The sequence below is a fragment of the Crinia signifera genome, chromosome 6 (assembly GCF_055691185.1).
Source record: "Crinia signifera chromosome 6, ASM5569118v1, whole genome shotgun sequence".
Taxonomy (NCBI): domain Eukaryota; kingdom Metazoa; phylum Chordata; class Amphibia; order Anura; family Myobatrachidae; genus Crinia; species Crinia signifera.
The window spans coordinates 69467508-69487661 of NC_139222.1; the positions used below are offsets into that span (position 1 = coordinate 69467508).

The following is a 20154-nucleotide window of genomic DNA, read 5'->3' on the forward strand; positions in this document are numbered from 1 at the left end:
ACCAGAAAAGGGTATAAATAAAAACAGAAAGTCAATTTTATTGTCCTACAGCATTTCAAGAGTATAACAATACTTACTGGTAGAAATCTGCTTCCTTTGCAGCCTCCTCACACTTTTTAAGTGCTTTGGAGTGCTGGCTTTGTAGGGCTTCCAACTCAGACATCGCTTTCATGCACTGTACCTTTAATCGTTCATAATCCGGTGTCACTTTGGGGCTTGGCCTGCAAAACAATACATTTTTATTTATTTTACTGGGCATATAGCGTTGAACTCTTTATACTTTTTGGGGCATAATTATCAATGAGGTATTATATGCAACACGTTTTAAACTTACAGTGGGTTATAAACGGTGTTTCCAGTCAATCAGTTCCTAACTGCTATGTGTTGGAAAAAGAACAGGAGCAGATTGGATGGAGCATCAATTGTCTTGCGCAACAAGGTTTAAAACATGTTGCGTATGATAAAACTCATTCGTATTCCCCTGCTTTAAGCCCTTGCTTGTGAAATCAGAAGTTAATACTCCTTAATTGACTGTGCAAAATGGTTACCCAGCCTGATATCCTTTATTTATAAAATAGATGTTATATGTACGAAACAAGAAAGAATAGACTTACAATACACAAAGAACATGAACTACGATTTTTAGAAGCATTGCGGCATCATCTGTCATAATACTCAAATAAACAGCACCAGCTGGACCCAAATAGTTTGCTGCGGTTGTGTGCAGTGCGGATGAGATGGTGATACAGATGGAGCCGCTCTCATCTGAGCGGCTCCCATCCTGCCATCCACCACACCAAGTCGCGCCATCGCCAGTTGGAGCAGCACGTGCGCCCCATGCTCAGCAAAGGACGCGCGAGCGTGCAAGATGCTAGCAGGTCCGCCGGTCCGCCCTCCGCCAACAGCCGACAGATACTGAAATCTGGCGTACTATCGAAAAAGGGGGAGAACGGCTGCATCTTTATAAAGAATGAAAAGCATATGTGGGAAGAGTGCCTTGCTCAAAGTGAGCTTACAATTATTTTTGAGGAATATAATAAATTATTAGATTAATTCAATTAGCCCCCTAAAGTTAACTGAAGAGCCATCTCTATTACCTGCAATCATCAAATGTAGACCCCGGTGAAGACAAAGCCAGGCGCTTGCGAAGCTCATCTCTCTCACGTGTCACCTGCCGTAATTGTGATAGTATAGTGTCCAACTTCTCACTCATAAGGCGGCTGTCAACAGCAGACAATGGAGGGGAGGAGGCCTTATTAGTCGTACCTAGAATTGTAGATACATGAAAAAATGTTTAGAATTAATGTTGCTAAGTTAGTAGCAGAGACCCCCTTGGACAACTGTAGATTGTTTTGGAATTCTAAGGGATACTTAAAATCTACTTAGCAAGAAACAAAGATCCTGAGCTATGCAAAATTCAGTTTGGACATTTCAATCTGTACTGTAGATGCTGTATTTTATTACAGTACAACAAGTTCCACTATAAGCAACACCACAATGGATTCATTTTGGTGCCCAACTATAACAGGTCATTTAGGGGGGATTAAATGCCAGATATTGAGGACATGTGCCAACTTGTGATATTAGTACTACAGTTACTAGTACAGCTTTTCAGAAGAAGGAACATTTTTGATGTCAGATAAACACAAATTCTACGCTGCAAAATGTTCTTTATGCTACATGTCTAATTTACTGACATTCTAATAGATTATAGAATAAAATTGTATAATTGGATTTGTATATATATTAAATCATTTTCTTCAAGTTCAATGGGGAACACTGAAACACTTTAGTTCCTACCCATCTCCATCCCCATAAACTTTTGGTTCTTCAGTATTCTCCCAACAAAGCCAAATGGACAGAACCAGCAGCACTGCATTATAAGTGAGAGGGCAAGGTTCGTCATCATCATCAACAGGAATAAGAATACTAACAAGAGAACACTGAAGAGCACACAACAGGAATAAGAAAAAGTGTGTGAAGTTTGGGTATCCACTGTCCACCATTGGGTTTGGAAAAAAGGATTTAACAAGTACAAAATCATAAGAAACATCCCAAAGTTGTGCCTATTACACCCAATTTTTTTTTTTATATCTACAGAACTTAGAGAATGAGTTTGCATGGCTATTATTCTATTTTAGCTGTTAGGTGCAACAACAGATGGGCAGTACTGCTGGTGTAATGGTTAGTATTACTGCCTCACAGCGCTGAGGTCATGGGTTCTATTCCCACCATGTGTTATATATTACGGGGCAGTAAGGATGGTGTAATGGTTAGTATTACTGCCTCACAGCGCTGAGGTCATGGGTTCGATACCCACCATGGGTCGAATTGTGCGGAGTTTGTATATTCTCCCCGTACTTGCGTGGGTTTCCTCCGGGTACTCTGGTTTCCTCCCACAATCCAAATATATACTGGTAGGCTAATTGGCTCCCGAAAAATGAACCCTTAAAGCTCTGTGTGCATGTATATGTGGTAGGGAATATAGATTCAACAATCTGAGAGCTGCTCAATCAAACTAGTAATGCCACTCAGAGGGAGGGGTATTTAACCCCCAGCACAGCAAAAGGGCATTAGTAATAAGATTTAAATAACCAACATAATAGAAGGTCATTCAGAGATCTTAGTTACATATATTTTGCAAAAGATATGATAATCTTCCGGGCCTCGTCAAGGCTTCTCTGATACCAGAAGTCCTACACTGCATGATAACAGCACCCTGATTGTAAGCTCCACTGGGGCAGGAACTGATGTGAATGTTCAAATTTTCTCTGTAAAGCGCTGCGGAATATGTGTGCACTATATAAGAAACGGTTAATAAATAATAATGAATAACAATGTATACATAATGTGGTATAAGAGTTATACAGAAGAACAAAGTATAAAAAACAATTGTCATATACAGTATATGTATGACTTGAGTCAAACATCTACACAGGTACTCAGGGCCTTATGCTAGTTCACTCTTTCTGACAGAATCCTTCTTAGATGGACAAAACCATGTGCACTACAGGGGGGCAGATGTAAAATGTGCAGAGAGAATTTGATTTGGGTGAGTTATTTTGTTTCTGTGCAGGGTAAATACTGGCTGCTTTATTTTTACACTGCAATATAGATCTCACTTTGAAGTAAAACCCTACCCAAATAAAATTCTCTCTGCACAAGTAACATCTGCAGTGCACATGAATTTGTCAGAGAAAGAGTGAACCAAAATAACTCCCTCATTGCCATTAAACGAAGGAAAGGTCCTCTTCTCCTAGACATTTACCCTTGTCTGCACTTTGGAAACCAATGTCTTGAGTAAAAAGGACCCTGGGATCCACTTTGGGCTAAAAACATAGATAAATACGAACAATATTTTTCTCATAATGAAGATAGATAAGGTGCTACTGGGGGTCTGCAAAAGCATCATTCCCTGTAGGAAAGTGTACACTAATTGTAAAAATGCTTTTAACTTTTTTTTTTTTTAAAGGCAAACCACCGAAACTTCCAGGAACAATGGGGGAAATGCGTGGAGAGGCAGACAATTGGAGAAGTTGCCAACAGCAACCAATCAGGTTAGATCCATCATTCATGAAGAAACTTCAATAAAATTATAGTTAGAAGCGTATTCGTTTTCTATGGCCAACTTGTCTCTTTAGAAGGTTTGATACATTTCTCTCTAAGAGGGGTAATTCAATCCCGGGTCACAACTTGGTCCGTCCCGGCTGCCATGTACCTGGCCCGTTTTTGCTCGACTGCAATTTGGCAATGTTCAATGTCCCGCCTGCCGATCAGCAAAAAGGGTGCACGGCCGCGTAAAAGGCAGTGGATTGCTGAGATCTGGCTGCAATCGCAACAAAACGGGTCAGAAAGTTTTTAAAGTCGGGCCCGTTCTGTTGATCTGCCTCTTCAATGCTGTCGGGCAAGACAGCATTGAATAGGTGCCTGGTGCTAATTTTCCCCATCTGAAATAGCGGCAGGTTTGAATATCACCCTAAGTCTCAAAACTTAACCAGACCCTTCTGACTATGGAGTGCAAAACTGCTCTTGCCATTTTCAGATTTGGGGTGAAAGTGGTGTGTGTCCACTAATTAAAAAAAATGGGGGGCTAGAACATAAGGAAAAAAAGGGGTACTCGTGTAGTTTCACGGCGGCAGCCTACACTACAGTACATTTGAAGCTACATTATCAGCATAGCCCAACTGCTGCCTTACTTGTGTAGTTTCACGACGGCAGCCTAAGCTACGTTGTCAGCATAACCCAACGGATGCCTAGCGTAGTCAGCGTAGTGACTCCGCAACAGCCTTTGTAGTCAGCGTAGTGTCCCCGTCAGGCAGCTAGTCACCGTACTGTCCCCAGGAGCTGCAGCTCTGTCCCCGGACGCCGTCGGAGAGGGGATCATGCAGGTGACAGTTGAGAGGTGCTCAGTCTGTCTGAGTCGCAGGAGCGTCAGGGACGCTTTAGCATCTCAACGCTTGAGTGTCTCAGTAAGTATTGCAGCAGCGTACGGCAACCCTGCCGACAGGGTTAGAAGTTCGGTAGCGAGTGCGTCTCCTGCACAAAGGGATGGTGCGGCCGCAAGTGCGTCTCATGCACAATAAAGGAGGCATTTGCCAGTGCTCCATGTTACATACTTGCAAAGGCCTCCATTTGAAACCCCCACTATCCACGCCAGCCCGAAGCATGGTGAGCACTGCGAGCCCTGCAAGGGGACGCGTTACACGTCCTCCCGACTTGCTCATACCCCCACTATCCACGTTGGTGTGGAGTTGATTTTATAAAGTGTGGCGAGCGGATTACTTTACATGTATTCCGTGTCAGCTCACCACGCTTCAGGCGCGGTGGCTCGCCACACTATATAAAATTGACTCCACGCCGAGGTGGATAGTGGGGTAATGAAAAAGTCGGAGGACGTGTTCCGCCGCCGCTCACCACTCTTCAGGGTGGTGTGGATAGTGGGGGGGGGGGTGCGTTAAACCAATTTTTGGGACATACAATCATATTATTGTGTACCTAATGTCATGGCATCGCACACCCTATAAAATGACATGCGATCGCATTTGCGGCAGATGCAATGCAATTCGATGCGATGGCCCAGGGCTGAGAGAGCAGTGAATAAATTACATAGGAAAATCCCATCGCATGGCCCTAAAATGGCCCATGCAATGCGATTTCCCTACGCAGAATAGCCCACTAAGCAAATTGTTTAGTGGGCGCCGTTCTAGGAAACAAGTACCAAAAAACTGTACTGTGCCTTTATGCACCAATATTCCAATGTTCTTTATTCTGTATGAAACATTTATATAGCCAACACATCCAACAGAAATGACTTGCTACATGCATACAAACCTACACACTCTATTTAATTATTCAAATAGATGAATCAGAACTATAATTGGAATAAATCTAATGTAGCGTATTTGCCAACACAATGGCTGCAGTTGAAATTTATCCCCAGTTTAACGTTCATTTACCTTAAATGATTTTATAAATAGGTCATGCTGTCATGTAATTACGCACGTTTATAATTATGAAGACAGTTTCAACATTTGCTCTTCCAGATTTTTGATCAAAAGGTTATTTACAAAAAAAAAAAAAAAATACTTCACAAGCAAATCACAGCTACAGAAACGGGATCTCATCAAAAGTGCAATAGCTAGAGGACTGGAACCCCAAAGCTTGGCTCTGGTTTGAAGGCAGCTCTGTATGTTGCCACATACATACTGTGATTACATTGATAAAAGTATTCTAAAAAGGAATGCCTTCCTGCGTATAGCCACATTGCTAACCATTTTCCGGATCTTACCCACAATAATCATCCCTTATCTGCTCACTGTCTCCACTGACGCGACCAAAATTCTCATTCACTCTCTTGTCATCTCCCGCCTTGACTACTTCAACATCCTTCTCTCTGGGCTACCTCTCGCCCGCCACGCCCCTCTCCAATCCATTCTTAACGCTGCTGCTAGGCTCTAATTCCTCTCCCGCCGCTCTACCTCCGCCTCACCCCTCTGTCTAGCTCTTCACTGGCTTGCCATTCCTTTCCAGGTTCTCTTTAAACTCCTCACCACCACCTACAAGGTTCTCTCCTCCTCCACCGCTCCTTACCTCTCTTCACTGATCTCTATCCACACTCCCTCCCGTCCTCTTCGCTCCGCCGCCGCCTGACCTCTCATCTAATCACTCCCATGTCCAAGACTTCTCTCGCGCTGCCCCCCTGTACTGGAACAACATCCCACCACCCATCAGGCTTTCTGATTCTCTTACCTCCTTCAAATGCTCCCTCAAAACCAACTTCTTCTGACTAGCCTATCCCTCCTCCTCCTAACCACTTTTGCTCCTCCTATCCTGCATACCCTACCCCTCCATCCGTTCCTACTTATCCTATTGTTTTTTGTTCGTCCACCCACCTCCTTTTAGTCTGTTAACTCTTATGAGTAGGGCCCTCCTTCCTCACGTACTCGCCCTACCTCTTTACCTCACCAGTGCTCCTGCCCTGTTCTTCCCTTCCTCTACTTCATCTTCAGTCTCCTCGACAATTTCGACACCTACTTCAGAACTGATGCTGATTTTATTTCTACCAGCTTTACCCCTATTTATGCTGTATTTTAATCAACACACCCTGTACGTTACCTTGTAATTTGTTTGCTATGTACGGCGCTGCAGACACTTGTGGCGCCTTATAACGACTACTACTACTTAACTGGGTGCAAGAGATCAATCTGAAACAGGGGTACCTTCAGCATGCTATTGACTCGGTATAACTCTGTCTTCACTCCCACAATATAGTGCTCTACCATGCATCTGCCAATTACCACCCAGTTGCCCATCGATCATTTATGTCAACGTTTACTATGTCTTCACTCTAGACAGCATTATAGCCAACATCTAAAATGTCTACTTGATGCATGTTGACACTAAAAAAAAACCATTGATCTGTTGAAAATGTCAACAGCTATTTTAAACTTAACCTGAACAATTCTGTGGTCAACATTTTCACTAGATCAAATAATTATTTGATATTTACATTTAACATTCTGGTTTCAGACTTATGACAAAAAGATACATACTCTTGCTACTGGGTAAAATGCGGCTGCTTACAGTGAGTGAGGCCCATTATGCACACTTGCACTTAAAAAGGGTCAATCCAATTACCTGTGAAGAGTGCAAGTTGCCATGGCAGTGGCATGTAATTGCTGGCAACCGCTCCCAAAATCGCACCCCATGCGGCTCCTTCTAGTGCTGACCTGCACATTTTTGCTAGCAACCTTATGGGGCGGTATACAAAATTGAGAGTTGGGGGAACTGTAACTTCAGAATACAGCCGCATTTACTCGCACCCCCAAAGACATTGCCAGAAATTGGATTGACCCCTAATTGTAAATAAAAGGTATAAAGGCCTTAAGCCATGAAAGATACACAATTATGTATTTAAGACTTCTAACGTTTCTCTAATTTGTCTCCAAAGAGCGTTATTTTTGTTTTCCTTGCCATCAAAAATTTAATGTAAATCCATATATTCTTAAATCATTCTAGCACCCTGCACCTTCCAAAACCCATGCAGTTGCTCTTTCCTGCCTGGGGTATCACTGTTGTGGCGCTTCTAGCACACTTTGGTCTGTATCACTCTGCTGAAATACAGATCCCAGACAGAAAAAAAAATGATGGTTTTTGCAGGATTTTAACTGTTAAAGACTAATGGAAAAAAAAGAAGTTGGAGAGATATGGGTACTATGTATGGGGCAGGAGATGCTCACCGACACTGCTGAGGGAGCCGCTGCTTTCTGAGTCTGAAGGCATGGTGGTAAGGACACTATAAGTAGAACCTGTAAAAAAAAAAAAAAAAAAAACAGAATAATTATCAGTGGAGACGTATGATGTTCTATAGCATGGGTCCTCAAACTGCGGCCCTGCAGATGTTGTGAAACTACAAATCCCAGCATGCCTTGCCACAGTTTTGCTATAAGGGAGTGTTAAAACTGTGGCAAGGCATGCTGGGATTTGTAGCTTCACAACATCTGGAGGGCCGCAGTTTGAGGACCCATGTTCTATAGCTTTTCATGACAGGACAAATGTCAGCATAGCACTAACAGTATTCCTATTCAACCTTGTATATACCTCTCTCACACGTGACTAAGGGCCAGATGTATCAAGCTTCAAAAAGTGTTCAAGTGGAGACTGATAACCAACCAATCAGCTCCAACCTGTCGTTTTTCAAACACAGCCTGTAGGAGCTGAATGTCCGGCTGTTTATCACTCCATTTGTATCACTTTTTGAAGCTTGAGATACACAAGGCACCAGAGGCACAGGAAGCAGCAGGTACCTTACCTGCTCCCTCCTGTGCCTCTGGGGCCTTGTCTTGATGAAGGACACTGCGTTGCCCGAAACGTCGACATACAATTTGATGATGTAAGATAAAGACTATTTTATTCTTTCAAATAAAAGTCTGGTGAGTCCTCCTTCATTTGAGAAATATATGTATATTTTTATTTTTTTGTATCATATTCCGTACCATATCTGCCTCTACTGAAAGGTCAGGAGTTTAATATTGACCCTAACACTTATCATTATTTGTTTACAGTTTCTTATATAGCGCAGCAGATTCCATTGCGCTTTACATAGTAGACAGTGATAAAACAAACTGGGTAACAACAGACAGACTTGGGGGTTAGAGGGCCCTGCTGCAAGCTTACAATCTATATCCAGCATAGTGTATGGCTTTTGGATGAATGGCTGGAAAATGCAGTTAAAAACAAAATTGGATTTAAACGTTTTTTATTTAAAAAAATAAATAAATAGAATTAGAACACGATTAATGTTTTACAACATTAACAATTAAAGTTCTTAGGCTTTTGATATTATTTCACATCTCAATAAAACCATTTTTACGGCTTTTTATTCCCATTACATCTGAAATAGACTAACCATATTAATACATACAAAGTACACTCAGAGATAGGTGAAACTGAAAATAAGAACAAGTTAAACATTAGTTCTACTTATTACTTAGAATCAAATAAATCTGAATAGTAATACACAATGAAAAAAGCAGTTATCAGAGAGAACACACACCAACACACAAAGTAAAGCATTAGCACTCTGTATGTCACTGGCATTAAATATTTAGTAAAAAAGAAACACTAGTTTAGAAGTCACAGCAAAATGAACAAAAATACTATTATTACTATTGTAACATATTGTAACTATGTAACATGTGCAGAGAGAGTTATGGGCCCTACACACATAGCGATGTGTGCAGGGCTACCTAGCTATGCTAGGTCGGGCTGTGCTGCGCCGCTATCGCATAGCACACAGAGCTGACAGCCCACACACAGAGCGAGCTGTCAGCTCTGTGTGCTAAGCGAGCAGACAGCGCCAGTGTTCTCCAGTGGGAGAACCCTGCCGATGCCGAGATTGATGGACACTGTCCATCAATCTCGGCCAGCGATAAAGACGCGCGTGGACGCGCACTGCTGCCGATATAGCCCCCACACATACACCGATGTGAGGGCATTTGCTAAGCGACTTTGCCAAACTACGCAAAATCGCTTTAAAAATGCCTTAATATCGGCATGTGTGTAGGCCGTATTATATTGGTGTTTTATTGTTTCTGTGCACCGTAAATACTGGCTGCTTTATTTTTACACTGCAATACAGATATTATTTATTTATTTATTAACAGTTTCTTATAGAGCGCATATAGAGAATATTTGAACATTCACATCAGTCCCTGCCCCAGTGGAGCTTACAATCTATATTCCCTACCACATGTATACGCACACACAGACCTTATAGGGTTTATTTTGTTGGAAGCCAATTAACCTACCAGTATATTTTTGGATTGTGGGAGGAAACCGGAGTACCCGGAGTAAACCCACGCAAGCACAGGGAGAATATACAAACTCCGCACAGTTAGAGCCATGGTGGGAATCGAACCCATGACCTCAGCGCTGTGAGGCAATAATGCTAAGCATTACACCATCCGTGCTGCCCTTATCAGTTTGAAGTACACCCCCCACCCAAATCTAACTCTCTCTGCACATGCTACATCAGCCCCACCTGCAGTGCATATGGTTTTGTCCATTAGAGAGTGATTGTGCCTTTCCGAGTGAATCAGAATGAACCATCCCAATCCATCAGCAGACAGACTGATACCAACCCCATACCTGGTTCACAAAAGCAACCTGAAATCAGAGGGATCTCTGCGTATTACACACAACTGAGAATTGCCTGAAATTCTGCCTGCGCACCCACAACAAACTCTCAATTTAGACACTATGCGAACACCCCTTTACTGTAGATACACTCATTACGCAAGTAGAGTTGTGGCTGAGATGCATTCAACTCTGAATACGCACAGTTTTGGGTGGGGGCAGCAAGACATTATGGGACCATCAGGGAGAGAAGCCGGACTGGGATCAGGAATCATATGGGGGAAGGAGATGGGGGGGTGGGGGGGGGGGGACGGAGACATAGACAAAGTCCTGGGACATAACAAGGGTATAATCGGGGGTAACTCTCAGGGTGCATCAGGAATGTCATGTAATAAAATGTTATGTTGTAACAGTCACGTTACCCCATTACAGTTCTTAGGTACAGATGATCTTAGTATACGGGAAGGAGGGAATGACAGAGGAAGAATTCCCAGAACTATAAAGAGGGCAGGCAGTGTGCATGGTGGGGAGGCCTGTAGAGAGTCTATTGAAGGGGAGAGGGGAAAGAGGAAGCTAGTAAAGAATTCAAATGGGTCCTGGGGTGAAACTAATCACAATATTAGAGCCATATCTAAAAATAAACATAAATTAAAATGCTTACTGGCTAATGCAAGAAGCTTAGTGAGTAAAATCGGGGAGCTAGAAACGGTGATCAGTAGGGATGACTACGACATCATTGGTATTACAGAAACATGGTGTAATGAGTCGCATGACTGGGCATTAAACATGGAGGGATATACACTCTACAGGAAAGACAGGGAAAATAGAAGGGGCGGGGGTGTGTGCCTATATGTAAATAATAACTTAACATCATGTGAGAAAAATATGAGCACAGACCTGGAAGACGACAACTCGGAGACAGTGTGGGCAGAGATAACCGACAATAATAAAAAAACAAAAAACAAATTTATAATAGGGGTATGCTATAGACCACCAAATATAAACAAAAGGGAAGAGTCTCTTCTTTTAAACCAAATCAAACAAGCATCAAATCAGGGGCAGGTATTAATTATGGGGGATTTTAATTTACCCGACATTGATTGGGAAAACGAAACAGGTAAATCCGCAAGAAGCAATGGGTTCTTAAGCTTACTTAAAGACCAGTTTATTACACAAACGGTGGAAACTCCAACTCGTGATGAGGCGCTCTTGGACTTAGTATTAACAAATAACACAGACTTAGTTTCAAACACAAAAGTAATTGAACAATTAGGGAACAGTGATCACAATATGGTTTCACTGGAAATCAACTTCAGTAAATTACATCAAAAAGGATCTGCAAAAATACTAAACTTCAGAAAAGCGAACTTTGAATTATTCAGGGAAGCCCTAACAGGAATTGGGTGGGAAACGGTATGGAGGGAAAAAATGCAGAGGAAATGTGGGATACTCTAAAAAAGGTGCTTGATTCACTAACTATTGAATACATTCCTAAAGTAACTAAAGGTAAATTCAACAAAAAAAAGCCACCATGGTTGGACAAAGAAGTAAGGTCAGCTATCAACAATAAAACCAGAGCCTTTAAATTCTATAAAAATAACTTGAATGAGGAGGCGTTCGCAAAATACAAAGAATCAAACAAAACTTGTAAAGGGGTAATCAAAGCAGCTAAAATATTATATGAAGAGTGCATAGCCACTGAAAGCAAAACCAACCCAAAGAAGTTTTTTAAATACATAAATAGTAAACGTTTAATTAAGGAAAACATAGGCCCACTAACTGATACTAGTGGAAAAAGTGTTACTGAGGACAAGGGAAAAGCAAAACTGTTAAATGAGTTCTTCTCATCAGTATTTACTAAGGGAGAGCAGACTGTGGAACGAACACTTACCACAAACGGGACAAATAAGCCAGATCTCATTGTGGATTTCACGCCGAAGGAAATAATACTGAGGGCTAAGCAAACTCAAAACAAATAAATCACCAGGGCCAGATGGGATTCATCCGAGGGTATTAATGGAATTAAGGGATGAACTAGCTACCCCCCTACATTATATCTTTAGCAAGTCACTATCGTCAGGTATAGTACCAAAAGATTGGAGAATAGCAGAGGTAGTGCCAATATTCAAAAAAGGAAAAAGGAAGATCCCGCTAATTACAGACCCGTTAGTTTAACATCAATTGTGGGTAAACTATTTGAAGGATTTTTAAGGGATGGTATCCAGAAATATTTAGATCATCACCGTCTACTCAGTGCTAACCAACATGGGTTCGTGAAAAATCGTTCATGCCAAACTAATCTACTAGGGTTCTATGAAGAGGTTAGCAAAAACCTTGATAATGGAAATGCTGTAGATGTGATTTTCCTAGATTTCACTAAAGCATTTGATACTGTCCCACACAAGAGATTGATTAATAAAATGGAGAACCTAGGATTGGGTGAAAATATCTGCAGATGGGTAGGGAATTGGCTATGTAATAGAGAACAAAGAGTGGTTGTGAATGGTGCTGTATCAGATATGATACCGCTACTAAGTGGAGTGCCCCAGGGTTCGGTTTCGGGGCCCATTTTGTTTAACATTTTTATTAACGATATTGGGATAGGGTTACTCAGCAATGTATCCATCTTTGCGGACGATACAAAACTTAGCAAAGTCATCAAATCATCAGAAGATGTCACCATGCTTCAAAATTATCTTGCAATTCTAGATGAGTGGGCAAAAAAATGGAAGATGAGGTTCAATGTAGATAAATGTAAGGTTATGCACCTTGGGAGACACAACCAGTGTGCATGTTACAACCTTAGCGGAGAGTAACTGGGTAATTCCATACTTGAAAAGGATCTAGGAGTCCAAATAGACAGCAAACTAGGATTTAGTGCCCATTGTAATGTAGCTACAAAAAAGGCCAACAAAATTCTGGCATGTATTAAGAGGGGAATGGAAACTAGGGACTCGAGGGTAATTATGCCACTATATAAAGCATTGGTGAGACCTCACCTAGAGTACGGAGTACAGTTCTGGGCCCCACACTATAAAAAGGACATCATAGAATTAGAAAAATTCCAAAGGCGAGCAACAAAGCTTATTAGGGGAATGGAGAATTTAAGCTACGGGGAGAGATTAAGCAATTTGGGACTATTTACATTAGAAAAGAGACGTTTAAGGGGGGACATGCTCAACATGTACAAGTATATCAAGGGCCAATATAAGGAACTGTCACGCACCCTCTATTCTACTAGAAAGGAATCTAGGAGGCGAGGGCATGAGTATAGATTAGAAGAAAAAAGATTTCATTCAGCTAGTAGAAAGAATTTCTTTACGGTCAGAACAGTCAAACTCTGGAACTCTCTTCCCAGAGAGGTGGTAACGGCTGGCTCATTAAATGCGTTCAAGGCAAAGTTGGACAAACATTTACTGGAGAAAAACATCCATGGGTACAAATAAGAAATATAATTTGTCTGTAAAATACCAGAACCTACCAAATCAGCAATGGATATCTATACCAGATAGGGCAGTACGGATGGTGTAATGGTTAGCATTACTGCCTCACAGCACTGAGGTCATGGGTTCAATACCCACCATGGCCCTAACTGTGCGGAGTTTGTATATTCTCCCCGTACTTGCGTGGGTTTCCTCCGGGTACTCCGGTTTCCTCCCACAATCCAAAAATATACTGGTAGGTTAATTGGCTCCCAACAAAATTAACCCTAGAATGTCTGTGTGTGCATGTACATGTGGTAGGGAATTATAGATTGTAAGCTCCACTGGGGCAGGGACTGATGTGAATGGTGAAATATTCTCTGTAAAGCGCTGCGGAATCTGTGTGCGCTATATAAGAAACTGATAATAAATAAATAAATAAATAATAATACCAGGTTGAACTAGATGGACGCAAGTCTTTTTTCAGCCTTACCTACTATGTAACTATGTAACAGTTGCATGTGCCAGGCTACAGAGGATGCACAGTGCTAAACATTGCAAGATCTGTCCGCAAAAAAGGTTAATGTGCAATATGTATTTGTTCAGTAGATGAAAGATAATTTACTTCTGCAGCACTATATTATTCACAACAGCACCAATGTAGGATGTTTATTGGCATTTATAAACTTGTGTCTAATCTTAAATGGATTAGTGTTCTAGGTACCTTGTGCATAACATGCAGATGTCAGTATTATGAACAACTGACTCATGCATTAATGGATTCCAAAACAACTGATTCCAGCACTTTAAAGGGCGCCTGATGTCTAGCGATATAGTAAGCAGCCGTGCTTGTGTGAGTAATTTTTATTTATGAGAATGCAATCTGTTTGCTGCCTTGTGCAGGCGTTACTGTATTACTGTATACAGGGTAATCGAACTATTCAAAACAAGGGAATCTGGATGCAATGCAGTAAGTCTGAAGCCACTTTACAACATTATACTTGCCCCTGGGAGTGCCTTGTGAGCTCAAAGGGAATGACTCCAACGTTAGTTGTGGTGACACCTTACTACTCACCATTAACTACATAAAGGCACGGAATCCGTAACAGCAAAGGTTTTCATTAACAGGGCAATGGGCTGTCACATCTTGTAAAGGGTTAAACATAGATTTCAACCAGATTAACCAATTCAATTATTCACAAATAATTAGCACGCATTAGACACGCTATGCGGTAGTATTTTCAGCAAACAGGATTAAGATACTCCAATCACAATTTATTTTTCTAGTGGTGTGCAGGAACATAGGGCCTTCTTCTAGTTCAGTGCTTCCCAACCTTTTTTCTCTCCCGTACCCCTTGATTAGGCTTTTCATTGATAAGTACCCCCTCCTCTCATTTTGAAATATGGACAGTACTTAGCGGTATGCGGATCCTTATGCATGTCCTTATATTAAGGAGGTGCGGAGGAGTAGTATACAGCAAGGAATCATGCCCTTCTGTGTCTAGACACTGGTTGTGTATTATCTCCAGGATTCCCGCTAACACCGGTAGGATTAATGCCGCTGCTTCCTCCACCTTTGTCAGTGCTGGGCAGATGACTGCTGATGTCAGGGGCAGCATGGGAAGCTCCCAGTGGATTGCTGGTCAGGCATATGGCAATGGGTCTTCTTCAGACATCAAAAGACCTTTTCATCGTCCGCCATTACCAATATTATTTTCAAGTACCCCCAACTGGTCTGCAGAGTACCCCCAGGGGTACTAGTACCCCAGGTTGGGAACCACTGTTCTAGTTCACTCTTTCTGACAAAATCCTTCTTAGATGGACAAAACCATGTGCACTGCAGGGGGGGGCAGATGTAAAATGTGCAGAGATAATTAGATTTGGGTGAGTTATTTTGTTTCTGTGCAGGGTAAATAATGGCTGCTTTATTTTTACACTGCAATATAGATTTCACTTTGAAGTAAAACCCCAATTTAATTCTCTCTGCACAAGTAACATCTGCCCCACCTGCAGTGCACATGGTTTTGTCCATCGAAGAAGGATTTTGTCAGAAAGAGTAAACTAGAATAAGGCCCATAATTCTGTTCTATATATGAATAAAAGGAGCTTTCTGTGAGACCAAGTTTTGTTGTTTGTTTTTTTTACCCACGGTTGTACTACTGACTAGGTGACCATAGTATTATCGTTCCTATCCAGTCTGACTGAGCAGGATTTACATAGGTCACAGACCACACTCAATGCAATTGTTAGTCTATTTACACACCCAGAAATCACACAATGACCAATTTCCATTTAGCTTTATGTTGTAATATGTTTAGGCGAGTGCCTGCAGCAGGGTGTGGATCGTTTCTACAACAACTAGGTCGACAAACATTGTGTCGACATGCAGCAAGGTCGACATGGGTCAAGGTCGACATGTTTTTTGGTTTTTTTTTACCCGAGTCGACACAGTGCACCGCATCTTCGTGCTTCGGGCACGGTGCCTCGCTACACTCGGCACACTCATTTTAGTATCCCACCACGCCCTAGTGGATGGTAGGGCAAGAAATACCGCCTGTCGGCTCAAAAAACAGTGAAAAACCCCATGTTGACTTTTTGGCTGTCGATCTAGCCCATATCGACCTAATGCTTGTGTCAACCTAGACCCATTTCAACCTTGCTGCATGTCGACCTAGTTGTTGTAGACCTAATGACCGTATCCCTTGCAGCAACCTATCTGGTTAAGCAGCTACACCACTTCTATCTCCTTATATTGCCTCTCTGACCTCTGTGTCCTACTGACCATTAATGGAAAAAGCAATGTCCTCAATAATTATCATCATCATCCTCCTCCTGTACTGCTACCAGTAGTGCAATATAGTTAAAATGAGGAGAGACAGATAAAGATTAAGTCATAAAAGAGGATCGTCACAGTAAACATCTTTACCAGACCGTAAGCTGCTGGCATCATTATGGTCCCTAATGATGTATCTTATTCTGGCTCTAGAGAAGGCTTTTGTTTTGCATTTATACTTATATAGTTACCGTATCTGCCAACTTGTAGTAGTTGTGTGACTGGTATATTTGTTTAGCATTGTGCTGCCCGCTAAAACAGTGTCACAACACTTTGGGCCAGATGTACTAAGCTTGAAATGTGATAAAATGGAGAGAGATATACCACCAGCTAGGGTGTGGTATAACACACTGACAGTCGGGATTCCGACAGTCACTATCCTGACTGCAGGGACTCAGACAGCAGGGGAGCGCAACAAAGCCCCTTGCGGGCTCCCTGTGGTCGCCACGTTGTGGGCACAGTGGCTCGCTACGTTCACCAACTATTTTATTCTCCCTCTATCTTTCAGGCTTTTAGCAGTCGGGATTCTGATGCCGGTGTAATGACTGTCGGAATCCCGACTGCTGGTCAGTCATCCAGCACCCACCAGCTAATCAGCTGCTAACTGCCATGTCACAGGCTGTGTTTGAAAAATAGTGAAAGATCTACCACCCCACTCTGAGAAGCTCTTGAATCCTCCATCCAGCCTTGGCGCTCAGTGGTTTGCATCCACTGTTTAACAAGAGGACATTTCAATTGGGACAACTTCGCTAGGTCCACAGATCATCCTCCAGCGGCATCACCCATTCTACAAAAGAAATCGCAAAATCGTGAGGGCAATTGGACCAAAGCTTGAAGCAAGATACCCAAGCACTCTCCGCAATGGTGAGACCACCAATATAAGTGCCTATAATTCAGTGTACAACCAACAACCAGTAGGATTCCATAAAGCATCTGAATTAACAATTAGTTTAATCAGGGTGACTGCTCTTCAAACACCGAATCAGTAATTTCTCAAATAAACCCTTTTTATTTACAATCTTTTTTGTTATTTTTAGCATTTATTATAATCGGTTTTAAAAAATATGTTTTAATTTACAGACAACACCCACTGATGTATTCATGTACTAAACTTAGTGCCGCTTAAACTTTTTTATTCTTTGTGTTTGAAAAATGACAGGTAGGAGCTGATTGGTTGGTGGTTTATCTCTTTATTTTATCACTTTTCAAGGCTTAGTACATGGGTCCTCAAACTGCGACACTCCAGATGTTGTGCAACTACAAATCCCAGCATGCCTTGCCACAGTTTTAACACTGCCTTATAGCAAAACTGTGGCAAGGCATGCTGGGATTTGTAGTTTTACAAAATCTGGAGGGCCGCAGTTTGAGGACCCATGGCTTAGTACATCTCGCCCTTTAGCTGTTACTAATCAAAGAGGGGCACAGAGACCACTCAAAGAGCAGCAGAGATGGCAACAGTACAGTAGTTGGACTTTCTGGGTACCCCAGCTGTACGATGATGGTACTCAGCAGGGGACGCAGTCAAAATCCTGACGGTCAAAATACAGACAACCATTGACCGACGGTCAAAATACCGACAATGTCAAAATACCGAAAGGTAAAAATACAGACATATAGAATGTAGACAGGTGAAAAAGTCGACATGACTTTGTCGACAGGGTTTTTTTTCACTGTTTTTTGACCTGACATGTGCCGACAGGCGGTATTTCATGCCCTACCATCCACTAGGGCGTGGTGGGAGAATAAAATAGTGCCCGATGCATCGCGAGCGAAGCGAGGGGCTGCGGTTGACTTCCAACTGCGTCGACATTCGGGTAAAAAAAAAAAAAAAAACGGGAAAAAAAACCCTGTCGACCGAATAGCTGTCAGTATTTTGACCGTCAGGATTTCATACCGAATCCCTCAGCAGACTTAATAACCTTATCCTAGGTGTGAGGACATCAGTATCAAGTTGTGATTGCCCGCAACCATAACAAATCTATCTAACATTTATCTAGCTTTTTAAAATGCTCTTTTTGTAAGGTGATTTGAGAGGGAAGCGGTCATCTATTAGAATGAACTTAGGTCTACAGTCATTAGGTCGACTGGCAGGAAGGTTGACCTGACTTAAGGTCGACATGGGCCAAGGTCGATATGACTTAAGGTCGAATTTGCATAAAGGTCGACATGAGGAAGGTCGACTGGTCATAAGGTCGACATGGGTTTTTTCACTGTTTTTTGAGCCGACATGTGCCGACAGGTGGTATGTCATGCCCTACCATCCACTAGGGCGTGGAGGAGGTTATTAAAGCTGTGGCGAGCGAAGCGAGCCACCGTGCCCGAAGCATTGCGAGCGAAGCGAGCAATGCGAGGGTCCGATTCTCATTGCCGACTGTGTCGACATTCGGGCAAAAAAAAGTGAAAAACCCATGTCGACCTTATGACCAGTCGACCTTCCTCATGTCGACCTTTATGCAAATTCGACCTTAAGTCATGTCGACCTTTATGCAAATTCGACCTTAAGTCAGGTCGACCTTCCTGCCAGTCGACCTAGTGGGGCTGACCTAATGACTGTGGTCTGACAGATGTACCGATTCCATTTGAGAAGTAAGCTGTAGAGCTGACCTACAGTGCAGTTAACTGAGAGAGAGCTACAGTGACAAAATGTGAAAATTAGGGGATGGAATCACTGTAAGTGCAAGAAAAGATCAAGAAACCCCTGTACTCCACTGCCCACCATTGCCTTAAATTGTGACAGCCCTCACACTTTTATAGGACAGTGCAGCTGATTTCATCGTACCACAGCCAACAAAGAGGTTACCGGTTATCCTTATGGACTGTTAAAACAGCCACATTACAATTCCAGCGTTTGACTATACAGTATATTGGGAACTATTCTCATCTTCCCATGTACAGTGAATTAACAGTAATGTTTGCCTATAATCATAAAATAAATATCTATTTTCATTTGTATGTATGTATGTATGTATGTATGTATGTATGCATGCATCATGGCATAAACTCAACAACTACAAAAGCGATTTTGATCAGGTTTTCACCTAAATGTTCTGTGAGATCCTCTGAGTAACATAGGCTATGAATCATTGCGCTATTATGTTTATTGGCAAATTAACCAACAAAATGAAAAGAAATAAACGGTGTGAGGAGATCTCTGCCAAAATGCAGACAGAGCCCTTATGATGTAACACAGGCTATGTATCATCCTGCTATCATGTTATTTGAGTACGCACACACATCTATCTATATTCTATACTACTAAATCACTCATTTGTATGTATGTTCATGATAAACACCAGAACTACTAAATGGATTTTGATTGAATTTTCCCAGAAATGTTCCTTGAGATTCTCAGTGTAGACAGGCTATGAATTATCCTGCTATTATGTTAATTGCCTAATTAGTAAACAAAGTAGTCAGTTTATCTGTCTCGATCATCATCCCAAAAAGCAGGTAATGCTGGAGAAGACAGAGAGCAAGAGCATGCCAGTCAGTGTGGTCAGGTGCAGTGCGGTGAGGGAACTTATACCATTTGGCTGTCACCTGCAAGTCCCTGGCTGCAGTGCTGCTGACAAACAATTTTTTGCTAATTAATTAAAAGTAAAAAACCCCAATGCACATAAGTATTCACAGCCTTTGCCATTAAGTTCAGAACAGCGTTCAGGTGCATCCTGTTTCCACTGATCATCCTTGATCTTCCTACAACTTCATTGAAGTCCACCTGTGGTAAATTTATTATTTATTTATTTATTAGCAGTTTCTTAT

The 20154-nt window shown here is 41.9% G+C and overlaps 1 protein-coding gene across 4 annotated transcripts in view; it reads right to left on the bottom strand.

Moving 5' to 3' along the window:
* The window catches only part of DLG5 (discs large MAGUK scaffold protein 5), a 123957-nt gene that overhangs the window by 71929 nt on the left and 31874 nt on the right, over positions 1-20154 (bottom strand). For all 4 annotated transcript variants that reach the window (XM_083146254.1, XM_083146256.1, XM_083146255.1 and 1 more), the window contains exons 2-4: positions 7740-7808; positions 1098-1266; positions 78-221 (exon numbers count right to left, since the gene is read on the bottom strand). In XM_083146254.1, the coding sequence (XP_083002380.1) occupies positions 78-221; positions 1098-1266; positions 7740-7808 (382 nt within the window). The remainder of the gene's footprint in view (positions 1-77; positions 222-1097; positions 1267-7739; positions 7809-20154) is intronic.